This window comes from Epinephelus fuscoguttatus, linkage group LG10, assembly GCF_011397635.1.
Source record: "Epinephelus fuscoguttatus linkage group LG10, E.fuscoguttatus.final_Chr_v1".
Classification (NCBI taxonomy): Eukaryota; Metazoa; Chordata; class Actinopteri; order Perciformes; family Serranidae; genus Epinephelus; species Epinephelus fuscoguttatus.
Window position 1 is genome coordinate 28,664,267 of NC_064761.1, and position 20,611 is coordinate 28,684,877.

At 41.9% G+C, this 20,611-nt stretch overlaps 2 protein-coding genes across 4 annotated transcripts in view; one reads left to right on the forward strand and one right to left on the reverse strand.

Moving 5' to 3' along the window:
- si:ch1073-396h14.1 (disintegrin and metalloproteinase domain-containing protein 10) overlaps positions 1 to 13,029 on the forward strand; it is a 43,640-nt gene extending 30,611 nt beyond the window's left edge. For both annotated transcript variants that reach the window (XM_049587371.1, XM_049587372.1), the window contains exons 10-15: positions 4,255 to 4,426; positions 4,545 to 4,689; positions 4,951 to 5,134; positions 8,760 to 8,859; positions 9,190 to 9,410; positions 11,022 to 13,029. In XM_049587371.1, coding sequence (XP_049443328.1) covers positions 4,255 to 4,426; positions 4,545 to 4,689; positions 4,951 to 5,134; positions 8,760 to 8,859; positions 9,190 to 9,410; positions 11,022 to 11,126 — 927 coding nt within the window. In that variant the 3' untranslated portion in view covers positions 11,127 to 13,029. The remainder of the gene's footprint in view (positions 1 to 4,254; positions 4,427 to 4,544; positions 4,690 to 4,950; positions 5,135 to 8,759; positions 8,860 to 9,189; positions 9,411 to 11,021) is intronic.
- A 224-nt stretch (positions 13,030 to 13,253) lies between these two features.
- LOC125895495 (lipoprotein lipase) lies at positions 13,254 to 20,355 on the reverse strand. 2 transcript variants are annotated; one of them, XR_007450181.1, is made up of 11 exons: positions 20,102 to 20,355; positions 19,081 to 19,277; positions 18,562 to 18,741; positions 17,587 to 17,698; positions 17,244 to 17,477; positions 16,464 to 16,706; positions 16,063 to 16,183; positions 15,574 to 15,792; positions 15,343 to 15,450; positions 15,183 to 15,260; positions 13,254 to 14,236 (listed from the first exon to the last, which is right to left on the reverse strand). XR_007450181.1 is itself a non-coding variant. In XM_049587375.1 (10 exons), the coding sequence occupies exons 1-10, from the start codon at positions 20,199 to 20,201 to the stop codon at positions 15,239 to 15,241; spliced, it is 1,536 nt and encodes a 511-aa protein (XP_049443332.1). In that variant the 5' UTR covers positions 20,202 to 20,355; the 3' UTR covers positions 13,256 to 15,238. The 2 variants fall into 2 exon arrangements, 1 of the variants encoding a protein (XP_049443332.1); XM_049587375.1 differs by having other exon boundaries at positions 13,256 to 15,260.
- Between the last annotated feature and the right edge of the window lie 256 nt (positions 20,356 to 20,611).

Below are 20,611 nucleotides of genomic sequence, written 5' to 3' on the forward strand. Positions count from 1 at the left end.
CATCTGTCTGAAGTGGCTCAGTCAAACCAACCATGTATGGTTGTACATGTATGGTTGTTGCGGCATGTATTGTACAGTGAATATCCCATGACATTCCCCTGATAATGTGAATTTTAATTGATGTACCACTGCTTGAATTGTTGGTTATTGTGCAGATTAATTCTCGTCCACTACATTTGCAGGGTTTTTGGCGCAGTGTCCATGATTTTCATAGCTCCCTCTTAGATGCAAGTTGCTTACAGTCTGGCACTTGGCCGCTACCTAAGTCCCAACCTCACCGTGTTCCTGTGCCCAGGAGCATCCCGAACACAGTAAAATGATAAGAAAATAAGAAAATACGGGCAGAGGCTGCGTCCCTGCCAATAAATACACCACTACACACTTCTAGTGGGTCATACGTGTTGATTTGGAGGGATTACTACTGTGTGAGTCTACGTCACAGCCCGGCTCAAGGGAGGGACAAAGAGGAAAGGACACACATGACTTTTAATTAAACATTGTGTAATGAACAAAATGAACAAATAAACACAGAAAACAACCTGAAGAAGAAGACAACAAACCATACGCCCAGGTGAGAGTGAAAGACTGACTGACTCCAGCAGCTTATATAGCTGAGGAGCAGCAGCACACCTGGTATGAGTTAATCAGTGATGCTCTTCCTGCTTCCTGTCTTAAAGGGAAAGACACCCCAAGCCGGAAGGTAAGAGGGCTGTCACCCTACAATGATTTTTAGGAACATCCTGCATAGTATATCTTTACGGATAGATTTGCACCCTACATTCAAATAATTTGCATGTAAACTAAAATTTTGCGGCACCAACCTGGTCTCACTCCGAAGTCATCGAATATCGGCACTTGCGCAGTCACTTACGGCGTCAGACACTGATGAAAAAAGCAGTTCTTTCCCTTTCACGTCGGCATGATATGTGGTCACACAAAAAAACACACAACTAGACAACAATGTAAGTTAAGGGGGTGAAAGTCTGAGTAGGTTGGGTCGGTCCAGTAACATGTGAAGCCAAACATCTGTTCTTTCTTTCTAAACCGACCATGTGCTTGTGTTGCTTTTGTTGCCCAAACCTCACCACGTGTGTCTGTTGTTGAGGAAGAAAAAACATCAATTTACAGTGTTGTACTGGCGTTGTGCTTTTATTTTGAAAGAGACAGTATGTAAACGGTAAATTTCCTGTGAAAATGGAAGTGTATTTTGAAAACAGACACTCTATGTAATCTATGTAAAGGGTGAATTTGACACAGCATCCCAGAACCCAGGGTACCTTGCACGTCATATCTAGACATGGAAAGTCCAAGTCCATCATTAAGATGAGAAAAACCTAGTGACATCATGAATTCAAGCTCAGATTTAAAACCGAGGGTGTAGACAGTTGCAGATAACTGAAATTGCACAATGTAGGTCTGAGCATACTCCACTGACCTGTGGTTGAGTATTTCGGATGTTTGTTCAACTTTACCAGTTATATCCTGAACCCCTTTTGGTGCCCCAGTGAACTGAACACCTTCCAGTCTAACGTGCTGGTTGTGTACTGAATGATAATTCAACATGACGAATCTCTGTGATTCAAAATTTAGACTTACTTCACATATTCTCACAGGGCATACATGGCTGTTTGCACTGCACCGGAACAAATTGTCTGTGAATGATTCACTTTATGTGGGCATTAGAGACCTTGGCCTGTACTGAGTGGTTTGTTTCAGAGACCCTTGGCTCCGCCTCAGTGGATAATCTGAGAAAAGAGAACAGGAGGAGCTGTGATTTCTTTCTATCTTTTCATTTATTCTCTTCATTTACAACCTCTTCCACCATCACAACACACAGCTTATGTGTACACACAAATGCACACACCCCCTCTCCATGTGTGAGTGCTGCTAACACCTGCAACCTTTCTCCCACTGCCCAAAATGCCAGCAGTGCTCCTCGGGCTGTTTTCACCCTGCCCTCTGTTATTCACACTTCCACAGACCAAAGAGTCCTCTGAGGCGCTCCTGAGCAGATTAGTTCTGCTGCGTCAGACCTCGCGTGCTATTTATGAGTTAAACTACCGTAAGTTCTCCACTCCGGCCCGGTGCACTGGCTCCTGTGACAGGCATGTCTCATTGTTTCCAGACCGGACCTTTTCATGTGAAGCACATGAAGAGGTCTGAGCGCGGGCTACAACTGAGATTTGTAGCAAACACGGTGGAGGAAAGAGAGGTGTGGGCTGTGATGCAGAGTGAATTCTGGAGAGCTGCTGTGGCCTTTGACCTACTTCCCCTATATGCATACACTAGCTTTTTAGAACTGTGTGCTATGGATCAGTTTGCTGCACACTTGTGAGTTAAACTATATAGTAAATAGGAAATGCACATTTTTCTTTTATTGCTCCTTCCTACATTTTGTGCACATACAGTATGGCCATTTGCAGCCTTAACTCCATAATTCAGTTATTATTTATAATCTAACTGTGCAATACTGACTTAACGGTACAAAAATTGTGCAATGATTCAACTGCTGCAATACTCTTTCAATTATATTCTTATTTATCTGTTACTTATACTGTTCTTGCATTTAAATTTAAGCACTTTATAGTATGATGCACATATTTCTGCATATTGTTATATATTGCAGCATACATACTTCTTCTTTTCTTTTTTCTTTTTTATAATTAGTGTGTGCATAGCCTAAATATGAGAGCAACTGCAATGTGTACCAGTTTCCCCCTGGGATCAATAATGTAGTTCAGATTCTGATTTCTGAGTCTGATTAAATTAGTAGCTAAGGATTATTTTCTAATTTTATTAATTAATTTTCTTTATTTAATTTTTTAACATGACAATTATTTTTTATTTATCATTATTATTATTATTATTATTATTATTATTATGTTAATAATAATAATTCATTTATAAAGCAACTTTAAAAACAGAGTTTACAAAGTGCTTTGGAAAAATAAAGCAAAGCAGAAGCAATTTTACAATAGAAGCTGAACAGTAATGCCAAATGGGATCATGACAAAATTTGAGGAAAAATTAAAAAGAGATAAGACGCAAAAACTTATTAGAAAGACAAAAATGATAATGACAAATAAAGGAAAAAAAGGATAAAAACAAACCAATAAAATAAATACAATAAAAACACAAAGTAATAATAATAATAATAATAATATAATGTATGAGCTATAAAGTGTAAATCAAAGATATTCACTTTATGATTGTATAGGTACAGCTGTCACAAGATTTAAAGAAGACGGGACTGAACTTGTTTTGCCCCGAGCATGACAAGCTTTACAGTCCAACATTTGCCACGTGTCATGATAAACTGTTTATCTTTAAACTGTATCTAGGTTATGTCTCGGGTAGCAGCATCTGTAAAACCACTGCAGGTGTTGAGAAGTAAACAGGAAGAGCAGGAAATCTGCAAACTGATGCAGCGCAGTCGTGATCTATACCCATACTTGGCTGTTCTTCCTTTGTTATTGCTTTCCACAGTTTTTGTCGTCTCTAAGACTGCAGCAGTAAATTCACGTGTAACCAAATGATACCAGCAAATAACAATTAAAGCAAAAATAAATGTAACCACATTAACATCTGCTGTGACACGCAGTGGTGTTAACCCCAGAGCTGCAGATACTGACACACAGAGTGAATACTATGAAGTTACATCCATTAAACTAATCAGGAACAGATGTGGATTCACCCACATCAAAACATGTTTCCTCCACACGTGTCTACGTTACTTTAAAGCCCGTCCCTTGGTCTCTTAATTCACCCGTGAGTTTGACATACAGGGAATACAAGTTCCAGAAAATGTTTGACATATAATAATAATAATAATACATCTCTGACCAAAGCTCTCTGTTCTGCTCTCTGTGTACCACATGTGGAACACGACATTCCACTGCTGTTTCACGGCCATCAGATTCTAGGGAAATCTTTTGACTGCATAAAGGATATGTTTTTTTATTTGAAAACATAACAAAGATAACTCTAAAAGTCACAGAGCTTTCAGCTGTAAAACAACCGTCCATGGGCTTTACTGAAAACATTTTTAATGTCTGGGATGATGAGCCGTAACGAGGATGGAAACAAATGGCTTCAGCTTGGTTAGATCATTTGTTTTCCCCCTGCTGTTCCTGTCTACAGCTGAGTACTTTTAATGGCGATGCCCAAATAGCTGCTGATTCCATTTCCTCAGTGTGTAGATGCATATCCGGAAAAACACACCATCTAAAAGCTAATTTCTGGTCTGTTTTCCAGCACGACGACGGCTCGAACTGCGGAAACCTCGGCTCCAGGGGCGGTAAAGGCAGGTACCTGATGTACCCTGAAGCCACAAGCGAGGTGCGTGAAAACAATGACAAGATCTCACCCTGCAGCATCAGACACATCAGCAAGATCCTGAAGGTGAAGAAGGACGACTGCTTTGTGGGTGAGGAAGACAAGAGTGCAGTCGGGGCCTAATGTTTACCCTGTGCATTAGTCACTGTAAATAATTATACACTGTGTGTGTATTTACATGTGTGTGTTTATCTGTGTGTTCTGTCCAGTCAGTGATCAGCCCATTTGTGGAAACTTGATTGTCGAGGACGGTGAGGAGTGTGACGTCGGTCACAACGACACAGACCCCTGCTGCTTCAGCGCCAAAGAGCATGTAGGAGTCCAGTGTCACCTCAAGCCTGGTAAAGTGTGCAGGTACACAGACCATCAGAGTGTGAATACAAGCTTCAAGATGGAAGTTTACACAGTTTTAGTTTAAGGATATGTTTCTGCATGCAGACTACAATGGCATTGTTTTTAGTTTAATAGACTCTTAGGGTTGATTAAATCAGTACACCACAGTCATCTAAACTATTTTATTGACGCTCTGCCTTCTAAGTGTGTCTTTGTTTTGTTTATGGATGTGGTTTTCATGTTTATCTGTCACCATAACTCTTTGTGTGTGCTTTTATTAAGTCCGAGTCAGGGCCTGTGCTGCGGTCAGGACTGTAAGTTTAAGCCAGTGGGTCAGGCCTGTGATGATGAGACTGACTGTCAGAAAGAAGTTGTGTGTTCGGGCCACTCCCCGTTCTGCCCTGAGCCAAGTGCCAAGGAAAACCTTACAGTCTGCAGTCAGGGCACGCGTGTGTGCCTGAACGGGGTGAGGCAGCCACATCTACCACATCACTGTGTGACTCAACTACGTTGCCCAACAAGCCAAAGTGTGCAAGTGTGCAGCGATGTTGCAAACCTGGTGCTGGAAAAAAAAATTATCTGTGTTAAGTTTCAGAGTTTATTCTTGACCACATTATAAAGTTCATTTAGTAGCTGTTCGGGAGCTTTCAATTTTATCACATGATCCTTATCATCAGATGACATTTGCTCAGTTGTCAATTAACTATAGGGGTTCAAATTTCTGAGAAGCTCACTCAACAGACATCCATTCCTTCCACTCATTTTTGAATGAACACAATTTTAGGGTAAGAAAACTCCAAATCAAATTATAATGATGTGAGGAAATGAACTGCAACACGTTCTGTGTTTAACTGCATTATCATAAAACAACAATGTGGATAATTAATAGACAAAATGGCTGCCTGGAACATCCATCCACTTATCTGGGGCCGGGTCACAGGGGCAGCAGGCCAAGCAATGCATCCCAAACATTCTTCTCCCCAGCAACACTTTCCAGCTCCTCCTGGGGGACCCCAAGGCGTTCCCAGGCCAGATGAGATATGTAATCCCTCCAGTGTGTTCTGGGTCTGCCCCGGGGCCTCCTACCAGTGAGACATGCCCTGAACACCTCTAATGGGAAGCGGCCAAGAGGCATCCTGATGAGACACCCGAACCGCCTCAATTGACCCCTTTCAACACAAAGGAACAGCGGCTCTACTCCGAGCTCCCCCCGGATGTCCGAGCTCCTCACCCTGTAAGGCTGAGCCCAGCCCCCCCCCCCCCCTCCCGCCGTAGGAAACTCATTTCAGCCGCTTGTATCCGTGATTTCATTCTTTTGGGCACTACCCAAAGCTCATGACCATAGGTGAGGGTTGGGACATAGATGGACCAGTAAATTGAAAGCTCACTGCAAATGCCACACCAAACCGTCGATCCATCTCACACTTCATTCTACCGTCACTCGTGAACAAGACCCCAAGATACTTGAACTCCCACACTTGAACAGCAAGAAATATATATCTTAGTTCAAACCTGTATAATTCGCATTCAGGGGTTCACTGTCAGAAGAGGCAAACACTGCAACAGTTTGGATCCCCCCGAAGTAGGGACGTGATGAGGTGGTTACCTGGCAACAATAAAAAGGCGCAGCAAGGGGTTAAAAAAAAAAGGTGGAGCGGAGCGGAGCGGTGCGGTGCGCCTTTGTGTGAGGCCCCCCCTCAGTATAACAGCATGGATACCATTAGCACAGTCAGCTAGCTACCTGGTGTAACCATTAGCCCAACCATCAGGGCTTCCATAGGCCAGGATCGCCACTGCCTACAATCAAATATGCTTAACAGAAATGTAAAGTAAGCCTGATTTGTACTTGAAGAACAACTTCATAGCTGAAAGCCTTTACGTTTGTTTATCTCCAGCGGTTTAACTTTTCACCTTGCAGCAGTGATGCAGAACTTGACAGGGTGTGTCATCACACTGTGGCATTACCGTTGGGTTGTGGTTACAGGTACAACAGAGAATATTTTACAACCACAACAAACACACCCACTCACTGTTGCTGCGTGTTGTCAGAGGTGAGACTGAAAATTTCAACCAGAAAGGCCAATGAAACACTACTTTTCAGAGTTCATTTTCAGTGCAACGTGACATGTTTCCTGTTTTCGACTACATGATGTTTGAATCTTCTGGATTCAATAAAAAAGTCAGATAAGTGAGCTCACGACCCACTTTATTTGTAAACACACGTGCCATTGCAACACAGCATTACTAAGAAAAGATCTGATCCATGTTACCAGGAGAAAATAGTGTGTGACTCTATAAGTCGTTAAACATCCTGTGATGATACACTGTCCTCTCAGCAGGAGAGGCAGCGTATTTACTCCAGCTGTGAATGTTGTTCTGGATTTATTACTCTCCAGAGATGCTAACTGTGTTAACTTCTGACAACCTCATCCAGGATCATGGAGCATAACATCTGAAAAAGAGGGATGTGGTAATGTTAAAATCCAAGAAAAAGGACCCAGAAACAAAGGTGTGGTTTTAGTTGTAGTGTTCAATTTAATCATAAATTATTTCAGCTGACTCACTTTCAGCTGAAGGCTCAAATCTTTCTAAGAATCAAATGAACAGAAAACAGGAAAACTGACTCACTCTGCAGAAACAAACAGAGTAAAACTAAAGTTTGGTTCACTTCTTCAAAACACAAACAACAAAACGTGAGCCGTTTGAAGAAAATGAAGTATGGAAACCACGCGTGTGAAACAAATGACTCACATTACAAAGTGTTGGTTGTTGATTAAACTGTCAAGACTGTGTTCCAGGTAAATAATAAACAATTTATACAACTCGTCTAAATTCAGCTCCATAAGCCAGACATCTCAACACGTTCTCATCCCATCTCGGCAAATACAGCCGCTTTGTCAGCTGATGTTGTTCATTCAGAGATGGTCTTCTGCAGACCTTGGTTGTAACCAGTGGTTATTTGACTTCCTGTTGCCTTTCCATCATCTTGAACCAGTCTGGCCATTCTCCTCTGACCTCTGGCATCAACAAGGCATTTTCACCCAGAGAACTGCTGCTCACTGGATATTTTCTCTTTTTCAGACCATCCTCTGTAAACCCTAGAGATGGTTGTGTGTGAAAATCCCTGTAGATCAGTAGTTTCTGAAATACTCAGACCAACAACCATGCCATGTTCAAGGTCACTTAAATCACCTTTCTTCCCCATTCTGATGCTCAGTTTGAACTTCAGCAGGTTGTCTTCACCATGTCTACATGCCTAAATGCATTGAGTTGCTGCCACCTGACTAGCTATTTGCATTAACGAGCGGGCCTCCATTGGTTTTCATTCATCATGTACAGTATGAAAATCACTCAGTAGGCTTGTGAAAGACAAGACAAGACAGAACTTTATGCATCCCGAGGGTGACTGCTGTCCAGCGGTTGCAATACAAAACTGGAGGAGGGAAGAGTGCGGATACAAAGAGTGCAATATTCAAGGACTAAAATAGCAGCAGATAAGCAAACGTATAGCAAATAAAAACATAAAATATTGAAAATATAAAGCTATATAACAGTAAGGTGCCAGTAAGGTGTGATCCATGATATACAATATATACAACAACAAACAGGTTACCAGTATGGATGATAAGTAAAGGGTGTCAGACCTGAGGCAGCTGGCATCAGAGTTCAAGAGTACATGGTAATACAGAATGTTCACTATTATGTCCACACTGTTTTCTTAATGTTACATTATAGCACATTATGTCCTGTGAGTCAGCTGTGAGATAGTAAGATACAGTGAAACTTGTGAGTTGTGTAATCCACCAGAGAGAACATAAAGTCTGCGCTGATATGTGAGTTTTATTACATTATTGTGGTTAAGTGGCATTCTGGATTACATAACTAAGACTAAGACATGTTAACAGATTTTCATCCAGAAATGGGAAGGAATGGATGCCTGGAGCCATACACAAAGTACTTTTACCTTTATTAGCTTATCTTCAGGGTTTTCAAAAGGTTTTTGGGGGAGGGGCTAACTTCAACAGCCTTATGGAGCAGCAGGAACTTAACAAAGTCTTCTTCTTAATGAGTGTCTCTGGTTATCTCTGCAGGTCTGTACCGAGTCTGTGTGTCTGAAACACAGCCTTGAGCAGTGTGACTGTCCAGGAGACCTGATGAAGGAGAAATGCCATGTGTGCTGCCAGCAGCTGGGTAACTACAGGCCGATGTGTCCTCTACCACTGAGGAATGTGTTTACACTTTGTGTCCCAACACTTCAGCCTGTGTCAATTTGAACTGAGGTTACATTATTGTTTTCCATTACATCTGACGCGACGGTCTGTGTACAAAGTATAACATGAGGTGTTTTGGAAGCAATTTTGCAGTTGATGTAATGGATGCTTTGGTTTGCTACGAGTTCAGTGTCCGTGTTTATGTATTGATAAATTTATATATATAAATTATACACATTGTGGCTTACAATAGATATATAAAATGCATTCTGGTATATATTTAAAGTGATTTTCTGTGTATCAATGGCAGATAAGCCCGAGACGTGTGCCAGCACCACGTCCTCCGTCCTGTCCCGCTTCTTCCAGAAGAAGGCGTTGCCGCTGGTTGCTGGGGCTCCGTGCTCAGGAAACCGGGGTTACTGCGACAAATTCCATGTGTGTCGTCTGCTGGATGCCGACGGCCCCATCGCAAGACTGAAAAACTCCCTTCTCAATTTGGATGACTTCGATGACTTAGCGGAGTGGATGAAGGTGAAGGTTTCCTACGATTACTCTGATGACATGTTTAAAAGATAACAGCAACAATTGGGGATGTCACAGTAAAGCTGAAGAACAGCTAATGCTAAATTAACCCAAAATTGATAACAACAATATATCAAATAAGGCCTCCCCCAACTAAGAATTTTCCTAGTCGACCAACAGTCGTCATTTAGGGCAATTAGTCAACTAGTCGGCAGCATGTTTACGATATTAATTTTTAGCAGGTGATTGTTGGACTCCACCCCATCCCCCACCCACCCTACTCCATCCTTCACACCATTAACTTACACTGTTGTTCCACCACGCTTCGCCCTGACCCTGACGACACCATTACACAGTAACAGCGACTGACCACTTATCATGCCAATGAGTAAGGATGCATTTTTTCGTCAGTGTCTGTTGCTGGAAGCCACTGCACACGTGCCACTACTCTACAACTTCGGAATGAGACCAGGTTGCTTGTGCTGTACATTTACGCTGGCTTTACCAGACTGAAACAGCTGCTGGTGATAATGCGCCTGCAAGAGAGCAATGTGCACTCAACATGTCTGTGAAGCCTAAAGCATACACAGTGTGAATGTAAACACATTTGTTTACAATAAAAGCTCCACAGTGTACATCTAAATCAGTTGCCAGACCCTTTAAAAAACTTAATTCTAGACTTTCGTCAGTTCTTTCCTTTACTCCTTAATTTCTAACAAGAAATGTTAGTGTAATTGTGCACAGAAATCTTAATCAATCAGGTCTCCATGTATTAATAGATTTAAAGTTGCCTTGTAGACTCAAATGACTTGACAGGCGGTTTTGAGAGCACCAGGTCAGACACAATCTTCCAGCATAAGTTACGTGGTTAAAAAGTGATCACTTACCGTACTCTGTGGCTGCAGCCGTCATGATTGTCAAGATTCAGCAGATGTTTGCCTGAGGTCACATCCTCAGCTCAGTCTGTTTGTTAATTTTCCTGCTCTGATGTTCAGCTGTCTTCGATGTTTCAGTCGCAGCTCTCTTTGAGGTTCAGTTCTTCATGACAGCGTGAAGAATCAGGAATTCCCATTTGGGTTGGAGAGCCCCTCAGAGATCAAGCATCCGTTTCACTGGAGACAGATATGACCCCTCACTTCAGGAACAATTGTGTTGTTTTACCACACCTACAGCACAGTGTGTTGCTGACTCACTCTGTAATGTGCTGAGCTGCAAAGTAAAGGAAAAATTGTGACTGTCAATCAAAACAAATCAGTGCAGGGTCATAAGTTCAACCTAGAATATGACACCTAAAGTCAGCTTGTTGCAACTTGTGTTTTGCCACTAAAACACTCAATAACTTAACTCAATATTTATTTGTCATTTGTGTTGTTTCTCCTCGTGTCACATTTCAGCTGCCGTTGACTTTCTTTATAGCATTCCTCACTGAATACTGTCTCCAATTGAAGTTTGTTGTATTTCTTGACTATGCTCCTGCTGCAGCAGCTGCAAGATAATGAAGGAAGCTGATATTTCTATACTGACCTCGAAACATTTCTCCGATAAGTACAACAAAAGCCTGGTGAAGAAATACAGTCAACAGTGATCCAAACTTACTATATTTCTGTTCATCCCCTGCAGGCTCACTGGTGGGCCATCCTGGTGGCGATCCTGACTCTGTCTGCAGTGATGGGCTGCACAGTCTGCCTCTGTGGCCGCAAGCTGTACACCAGTGAGTTTGAGTGACCCCTGACTTTTGATCCCTGCCACCTCTGGGACGACATCATGACAACGCACACATTTTACGAGGATTCCTTCACCTGGGTTTTTTTGAAGTGTCACAGCCACATTGCAGCAATCCACTTTGTTGCTCATCGTAAACTGTGTGATCTGACTACAGGTGACCTGTGAAGATGCTGAAACCTGCTCAACGCCTGTCACACTATTCTGTTAACTGATATCTTTGTAAGTCATGATGCATGTGCCACTTTCTTTTCCTTGTGCCACTTGTCTGTTCACATTTCAACAAGCATTGAGAGTCTCCTGTGATGCATGTGTGTGTCAGTCAACCCATGGATGGATTACTGAGCTGACCTACCTGGCACAGGCCCCGGGGCCCAAAGTGTCAGGGCCTTCCTTGGGCTTTACCTGTAAAATGCCACTTGAGGAGACACATACCAACCATGAGGAGACTCAAAATGATGACAAAGAGACATAGAAAGACCACAAAGAGATGTGAAACAGCTGCAGAGAGAATCAAAACGACAACAGAGCAACACAAAATGACCACGAGGATATACCAAATGACTACAGAGATGCAAAACAACTACAAAAAGACTCAAATTGACCACAAAGCGAAAAAGAGATGCACAACAATTACAATGAGATGCAAAACAACTGTAACGTCTGTGTGTCTTGCTCATGTGTAGGAGACATGGTTGGGCCTTCTGCACCTCCGGGCCCATTGTTTCATAATCTCCCTATGAGTCATCTCCCCTTAAACGCTACATAGCATCATACACCTGCCCCTGTGAAGACTGATGGGACTCTCCCTTGTTTTGCCCTGCAGCATCCTCACTTCTGTGTTCGAACTTGATCGCTAATTTTAGCCTTAAAGGAATATTCCACCCACAAAATGACCATTTATAAATCAGTTCCTCGTGCTGTGTGACCTTGGAATTTGTGAAGAAAACTTTTTTTCTGTAAGCTTCCACAGAAAATAGAGAACATATGATTGCTTGGAAATCGCATTTAAGTACAGCAAAACTATGTCACCACATCTGTTTACAAACTCTCACACAACTTGTGCAGCAAAATTCTTGTCTTATTTTCTAGTCGTATGCTCAGCTTCCCAAACACATGCATTTTTGCTGAAAAACTTTAGTATTGTAGTCATAGATACGTTTCAGTTTCAGTTCAGTTTTCAGCTGTAAGTTGTGGCAAAAATGTACATTTGGGGAGTAATGAGCGTACATTGTGTTTTGAGAGAGTTTGATGTTTTCATGTAGTTTTGTCGTTTAATCAACCCGGCCTCACTCCAAAGACATCGAAATCTGGCATTTGGGCCTCAAAAAGCCGTCCTCTAACGTCAGCATGACAGGCCTCCGGGTGCCGGCATCAGGGCGAAACGCAGCAGGACAGGAATGGAAGTTAAGGCAGTGAGACACCAACAGCCACCGACTTTCACCCAGGAGAGCAGTGTTTGTGTCCAAGATTATAAAGCCAAACCCTGCACTGTTTTCCTAAACCTAACCATGTGTGTTAGTTGTTGCAGAGAAAAAAACATCAATTCCCGTTGTTGTACTGATGTGGTGCTTTTTTTTTAAACCAGTTTTCTTTCTTTACTAATTTCTTGCTAATGGGTCATTTCCCCTTTCGTTGCTCATTGTCTTTGTCCCATGTTTTTAAAAAAAGAAACAAAGCCAATTTGCTCAGGTTTCAAAGGGTTTAAAGATTTAATTGCAGAGCCTGAATTTAGTTATTCTTAGATTGTTGTCTTGGTACTCTTACTCAGGTTAAGGTTCTGAATACTTCTTTCACCACTAATGATTTATATGTTTACTTAAAGCTGGCTTCAAGCATCCTAATGGAGTCTATCTCTCAGGTCACCTTGACACAGTCGGCCAAACACATGGCGTCACACCATCAAGGACAAGAAGAAATCACAAAGCTTATTTTGTGTGATTTAACAGTTCCTCCCACTTTTGTATCAAAAACAGTTCAAATTGTTAAAAATGTTTGGATCTCACACAGGTTTTGTTCTGATAATAAATAAGAAAATGATAAAACAACCTTGAGCTGGTGAATACAAGTGATAACAATGGAACATTTTTTATTTGTATTTGTCACAACCCTAAAATAAAAGTCAGGCTCAGGGTGACCTCTCAGAAGGCAGTTTTTGGTTTATTAAAGAATTTATACAGTACAGTGAATATTTACAAATATGTACAAAAGATTATAGAAAGGCACATTTTACAGATTAAATTCCTCGGGAGGTAAAAATATATATAACTAACAGTGTCCCATTCCCCAAAATCTATCATCTGTATCATGGTATTTACATAACTGTACAAGTAACTTGGTTTTCGCAATTTCTTCTCCTGTTTTCAGTGCAAAAGTTAAACATTTCCACTTCTTTAAAGTAGGTAGAAATAAAGTCACAATGATTACAGTACCGATCTCTAAAGAGCCAAGGTTTAGATGAATAAAAGAGCATTAGTCGAGATTTAAAAAGTCACATGCAGAGAAGAAATTGCAGTCAAGAGAGACAACATTTATATAAACTGTGCTTTCAACTTCACACTGAGCATCATGCACTTCGTGTAACTTTAACAGAACTGTAAGTGGACAAAATGTCAGGTGCTTCTTTGAGGTAACAGCTTCAAAGTAACATCTCTCAGAGGCGTAGCAGTAAAAATAGGTTTTTAAAACAACGTTTGCATGTTCAGATGTTTCAGTAAAAGTCACAAAGTTTATACAACAACAAAACTAAAGCACACTGAGGTGAAAAAAAGTTAAGACAAGTTAGCAACAGCTTACATCTGGCTACAGTTTACAGTAAGGCACATTGTTACAGGTCCCACAGTCACATAGAGTGCTGGGAGCCAGAGTGGTGAATGCTCTGTTGGTTAGATAATACATGAAGGTAAATCCACTGCACCATATTGCATAAAACACCTCAAGAAATTCATATTGGCAGTTATATTCTTCTTTTTTGCAGCCAAGTCACCAGAAGACATGTTACATTTGCATGTTTCACCTGTGTTATATCGACGTTTCTAGTAGATGAGCGTACTTTGTCATCAGGGGGAGGGCAGGAGGGTGGCTGGTGTGTCGCCTAGGTGAGCTGCAGACCACTGTTCGAGACCAACAACAACAAAACGGTTGTGATTTTAGCGAGTCATTGACGTTTTTACAGCTGCTTTTCATCTAATGTAAGTGTTTTGCAGTGACCCATCCATATTTTTCCAGCGGGCAGATATCACTGCTTTTTCAAGTGGAAATTGTGTCCCCAAAAAAGGGTACTGTAAGCCCAAACATGGTCTTTTCCTAACCATAACCAAGTTTTTTTGTGCCAGAGACAAGTTGTTGAAATGAGTTTTGCAATTGGAAATAAAATAATTGCAGATGTAACAAATCTGTGGTTTGCAGAAACGTACAATTCCAACATTTCTTCTGGCGACTGGGCTAGAAATGCACTGATCTGATATCTGGTTCGAATATCGGCCCAGATATCATCAAAACAGATGGATAAGATATCCGAAAATGCAAACTATACCTAAGGTGATCGGAGGCAACGCGAGCTACGTCAAACGTCATGGAGCGAAGGAGAGAATCTGCTGTGTGGAGGTTTTTCACACTGTTTCAACTGCTGTCGCACAATTGTTTGTTTCTGTTAAAAAATAAATAGTTCATTATTGCATTAATCTGTTTCATCTTGTTTCATTTTATCTTAGGAAAGAACTGTGTAGTCATCAATGCCTGATGGTCATTATAATCATGAAATTTAACTTGAGGTGTTTTACCCAATAGGACATCAGTACCTCCTGAACTGTTAAGGTAAATCCAGTCTCAGTATGCGAGGCTCTGACGTGACGAGTACCCATCTCTTTGGATACAAAACATGCACCAAGAGTGAAGTTATATTTAAGTGTCATACATACAAGGAGCTCTTTACAAAATATCTTACAGTATTCACACACATATTGTTTTAAATAACAGTTTTGTGGATGTATATACAAGGCGGTGAGAGCTCTGTATCGTTTGAGAAATAAGTTACAGTTGGGTGTATAAATTATTTACTTTTAAGTGCTGAAATGGACTGAAGGGCGTTCAACAGCGGTGTCCTTTCTTCGAGGTCAGTGGTTCTCCAGAGTTACTCTAGAAACAGAGAAAAGTGTTTTTATTTAAGAGCAATGACGGTGATGTTAAAGTGATAAGGAAAGTGCGGGGGATAACTCACCTCCTGGGAGTTCGTTTCGATTTCGCCCTCCACGCATCCTTACATCTAACAAATGTGACCTCTTGGGTTAATTTCAGAGCTTCTGGGTCTTTTACGCAGAACACCATCCTGAAAAGAAATTCAGAATTTTCTACTTTTATCACTTCTACTGCAAAAAATAATGCTAAAATTGTGTTTTTTAACATATTTGCAGTATTTTTCTGGCCTTTTTCATAAAGTAGCACATCTTACTTTTGTTGGGTCTCTCCAGCTCTGATGCGGATTTTATGAACCTCCACATCTGCACTGTCCGAGTCACCGGACCACCATGAAGAAACCATCTTCAACATGTTGGAAGCTGACCACCCATTTGTCTCCTCCCATTTAAACTTCACCATCAGCAGATCTCCGATATCTTTCTCTGTCACCAGCAGGAATGAATGTGTCTTATTTGTTGCTATTTTCTCCTTCCTGTCGGACACAAACAGAGAGAGGTGTTAGTATTCCGCTTGCAGCCAGCGGGAATATTTTATTTAGCTTAGCCTCGTAAACTCTGCACCATAAATCACAGTGACATAACCCCACAAATGCTGCCAGATCCACGGTTATATCTCTGTTAATGGTTTATACTTCACGCTGCTTCTTTTGACTACTGTGCGACTGTTACAGAACAACTCATAACTCGCGAGATGAAAGTCACGGTGCTGTAATTATCTTTTATGAAGGCTTTTAAACACTTACAGTTTGAGCTCCAGGTTTTCACTCTCTCCTTTTGTTCCGTACAGCGAGACAGTGAGTGACGGCTCCATCTCCGAGTGATTCACCTTACTGGAGAAGTGGATCTTCAGCTGGTAGTGGTAAACTGCAGAGCAAGAGAGCGTGTGGGACATTTTAAACATGCATGTAGGCTGCTGGAGTGAAGCTGCTCCAAGTTATTTTGAGTCAGTTTGCAAAACTAAGAAACTGAAACACTACTGAGCTCAGACAGTCTTGAAATCCTTTTTAATCAGAGCAGGGTTTTTCAGAATTAACCACTGGACCTTGATTGTGCAATATTATTACTTCATCTGACTCAGGCGGGAAATTGTGCAACTTTGGCACAAACTGAATTACCCACTTCAACACCAATAAAGTCCACTGACCTCTGAAAGGCATGGAGGCCCGCGTCTTGGTGTACATCTGAACGTTGCGCGCCTTGCGGACCTTGCTGATGTCGTAGCCCACCGCGTTGCAGCGGCTTTTGCGGCAACTGAGACACATGCCGCGGTCGAACATGTCGTTGCTGCCACACCTGTAGGCCTTGGCCGCTTCCTGCTCGTTCAGCAGGGAGTCTATGAACAGGTGGACCGAGCGCTCGTGTTCACACTTTACTGCATCGGTGATGGCTGAGGAGGAAAGAGGGAACTGTATTTAATTACATAGTTATGTCAAGTTGTTAGTTTTCCATTCTTTTACTAGGCAAACTAAGACTGATTTATTTTAGGCATCAATCCTCTGCCATGTTTAGAGCCCTCTGTTCACTGTCAGAGTGACCTGGATGGTGTCGTTATGCAACTGACAGTAACAATGTTCACTGCTTAGACTGATTAATGACTAGTACAACAATAACAAGTAGCTGCAGTGTTGTTGAAGCTGCTGGACTCTGTGTGTAATTACTAATGATCACAAAAATGTGCACTGTAACCTGGTGGTAACAAATACATTATTGTTTAATAGTTAATATAATATAACACTGCTTTATTATGTGAAGCCAAAAACTAACTCTGAGTCTGTTTGCCGGTTTAAAAACAGCACCCATGGTCATAACTGCTCTGTGTTTAGTTATGGAAAATCATACATAAATTTGTCTTAAGTATTTCAGGGAGAAATATGTGTCAGGGGAAAAAAACTTCATTAACAGTTACATCAAAAGGTGTTCTTACCAAACAACCCTAAGTTAGCGATCTTCTCCAGCGCCCCTCTGAGGTTGCAGCCTGGCTGGAAGCTGCCTCCGTTGGGGTAAATGTCCACATGGCCGACAGGCTGCTGGATGCCGATGCTGAGCCCCAGGGAGCCCCGCGTGAAGGTGTGGAGGACGTCCACAAAGTGAGCGTCATCAGGGGACAGACGCCTGTGGGCGTGCTCGCCCTCAAAGTCGGGACCAGCTGGGTCCAGACCTGCAGACAGAGACAGGTAACAGTGAATCAACCAGTCAGCTCACGATTTACTGATCTTTTACCAAACTGAACTGGAAGACATCAAAAAGGTAGAGTTGTTTTTTCTTACCAGTTATTCTTCCGACTTTATTGGTTGCATGGCTTCCAGCAAATCCTGCCACATGAGCTCCGAGGCTGTAGCCAATCAGGTGGATGTTCTCCAGAGGCATGTTTGTGGTTTCCTTTATAGAAATATTTATGATTAATTTCAATTCAATAAGCTTTATTGGCATGGCATTTCATATGTGTTGCCAAAGTACAATTACAATTTAAGTCAGTGAATTCAGACACAGTTTACAGCAATGTATTGATACAAAATCATGACATAAATTTTAAAGGGAAAAAAAAAACATATTAAGTGAAGGAGTCAGTAAAAAGGCAGAGTGTGATCTGTGAGGAGATAAACTACATGTTGTTGTTAGGCTGTCTCTCAGGCTGTGACATGCACTGATATATCCTGCTGCATTTATGGCGCTGACACTATTTTCTCCAAGTACATGTTGCATTTTAGTCTGGTCAGAGAGTGAATCAAAATCTTGGAGTTTACATTTAATTAATTAAAATATGATTTAGGAAATCAGCGAGACAAACATTCTCTTGCACAGATAAAGTGACACATCCTGTTTCAAAATGACCTGTGAGTGACATGTATCAGAATAGTACTACTTTACTTTAAGCTGTGTTAAGACAATATGAATTACTAATGGTTAATAAATTGTCTGTAACAGTGATTTGGATTGTTGTGGTGAGTAAAAGCTCTATTAGCAGCTCTCTGGTGTTGTAAAATACAGGTTCATTTACTTATTGGTGGTTAGAGAAACTCATGACCACCTGTTTAAAATAAGTATCTGCTACATATAATGTACTTCTTAGGCATTTGAGTATCATCCCAGTTAAATGTGTCACTGGTGATGAAGGAGAATCCTTATTTGGGTAGCTGCAGTCAATCTCTTATTCTTGTGATTAAAAATACACTGAGGCTCAATTCTGAGATTGACAGGTGGAACATTACTGGGTTGAGACATAAAGTTTTGACCCCACTGACCTCAATCCAGTCGATGAAGCGAGCAATCTCGTGCCCCACTGCTTTGGTGTTCTGAGCTGCGATGATGTAGTGGTTCTGTGCCGAGGTGAGCCAGTCCACCACGATGACGTTGGCCGTCTGCTCTCTGTCATACAGTGCTGAGACCAGCTTTGCCACCCAGCTTTCAAACAGCCCGCTCAGCTGTTGGAATGACAGTCAAAGCATTAAACTTACCATTAATGTGAATAAACCTGGAATTATTTAAAGGAAGTTCAGGCTGTATTGTAAAATCAGAGCCCCTCCAGTCCAGTTCATCTCTACAGAATGTTCTTTGGTATTAACGACATGTTGCTGCTTGTCGAGAAAGTAAGTTGCGTGAATTTGACGAGACTTAATGACACTGGAATTTGGTGAAATAATGACACACTACAAGTCACAGGTGGTTTCTTTTTCTAAACCAAAAGAGATTCAAGTGAAACAAGGCCCGTGGGTGTTTTAAAGACAGGGGCAGGTCACGACAGGCTGAAGCATCTCACTCACCGTCCACCCGTGGATTACTAGGAAGGTTTTGGAGGTGCTGTTGAAGGTGCAAGCTGCCAGGGAGTCCGAGTTGCCGGGAACGATGTAGCACAGGTCGTCATCAGGATGGGATGGTTTGCGGAGGGAGAATTTCGCAACAGTTTGATTGCTGTCATCCTTGTGGTTGAACAGGTCTTTCAGAGGGTCGAGGAAGTTACCTGGGAGAGAGGAGGGTTGACAGATGAGCTGTGCGAACAAAATGTTAGGCCTCTGGTGTTTTTCTCAGATGTGTAAATCTGGTCTAATGTTCTGTCTGGGAGGTCGGAGACGCCTGACTAGCTAACTGAGTGACTAGCTCCAATAAGCCCCGGCCCCTTAGGGCCCCTCAGTAAATGAGCTTCCACCTTAGACAAGATCAGGGGTTATAGTGGTTCACTTGGTCAGACTGAGTGCCATAGAAACCACAGAGAGTTTTCCCAGCTTTGTTCCTGCCACCTCACCGACTATAATCTGCCCAACTTTCAGTGGTCCTTACACAGTCAGCTGACTCAACTCAACTGGTTTCAGAGTGGGGGTGGGGAGCTGGATGCAGGACACAGACACTTAAGGCTTTACATGCCAAGGGCTGAAGCAGTTTAGTTGATAATCATAAACTTAATTCATGTTAAGAAGCCTGAATATTTTCACCACTGTGTTCCTCTCCTGCGCTCTGACAGTGACAATCATTTCCATCTTGTCTCTCATGGCTAATAGTAGTCATTAGAAGTTGGGTATAAGCCAGACACCACAAAGACAAGTTTAGTCATAGACACGTGATACATAGTGTCGTTAATGTTACTCTCAGAGTCCAAACACACACACACACACACACACACACACACACACACACGGCTCATACACAAGTACACCGCGCGTAAATTACAGACACATTTTCCCTCATTGGATTCTTTTCCACCGCCGCTATCTGCACCGTTAAATCCTCCACTGCCGCACAAGCGCGTGTCGATGTGTGTGAGAGTAAATGTTAAAACCTGCAACTCACCAAAAATAGAATCGGCGAGCTCTTCTTCCACAGACGTCACACTCTGCACAGCTGCATTCAACACCAGAAAGTACAGAAACCGGACTCTCCACGCTTTCATCTCTTTTACAAATGTGTCCTTTCAAAATGAAAAAATAAATGTCTTCAGTGATTAAATCAAGTGAATCGGAGCTGGCAGCGGAAGAGCGTGTGTGTATTCCTCTTCAGGATAATTCAGTGCGTCCTGTTGCGCGCAGAGCGCTGATATCTGAACCACCTTGAACTGTCCGCGTCTTAAATAGCAACGCTGACAAGCCATTGGCTGCTGACCTCCGGGCGGGGAATGGAAAATTATGTGTAAGGTAAATCATTAGACGGCTTTAACAACAGTGGTCAGCGGCGTGGCCTCTCATTAAAACACTTTTATTAATGTCTCTAAGTTTATTAAATGTATGACGACATGATTGACGGTGCTGCATGTTGGGCTGATTGCTTTATTGTTTTCCCCTTTCCTTAATTGATTAATGATTG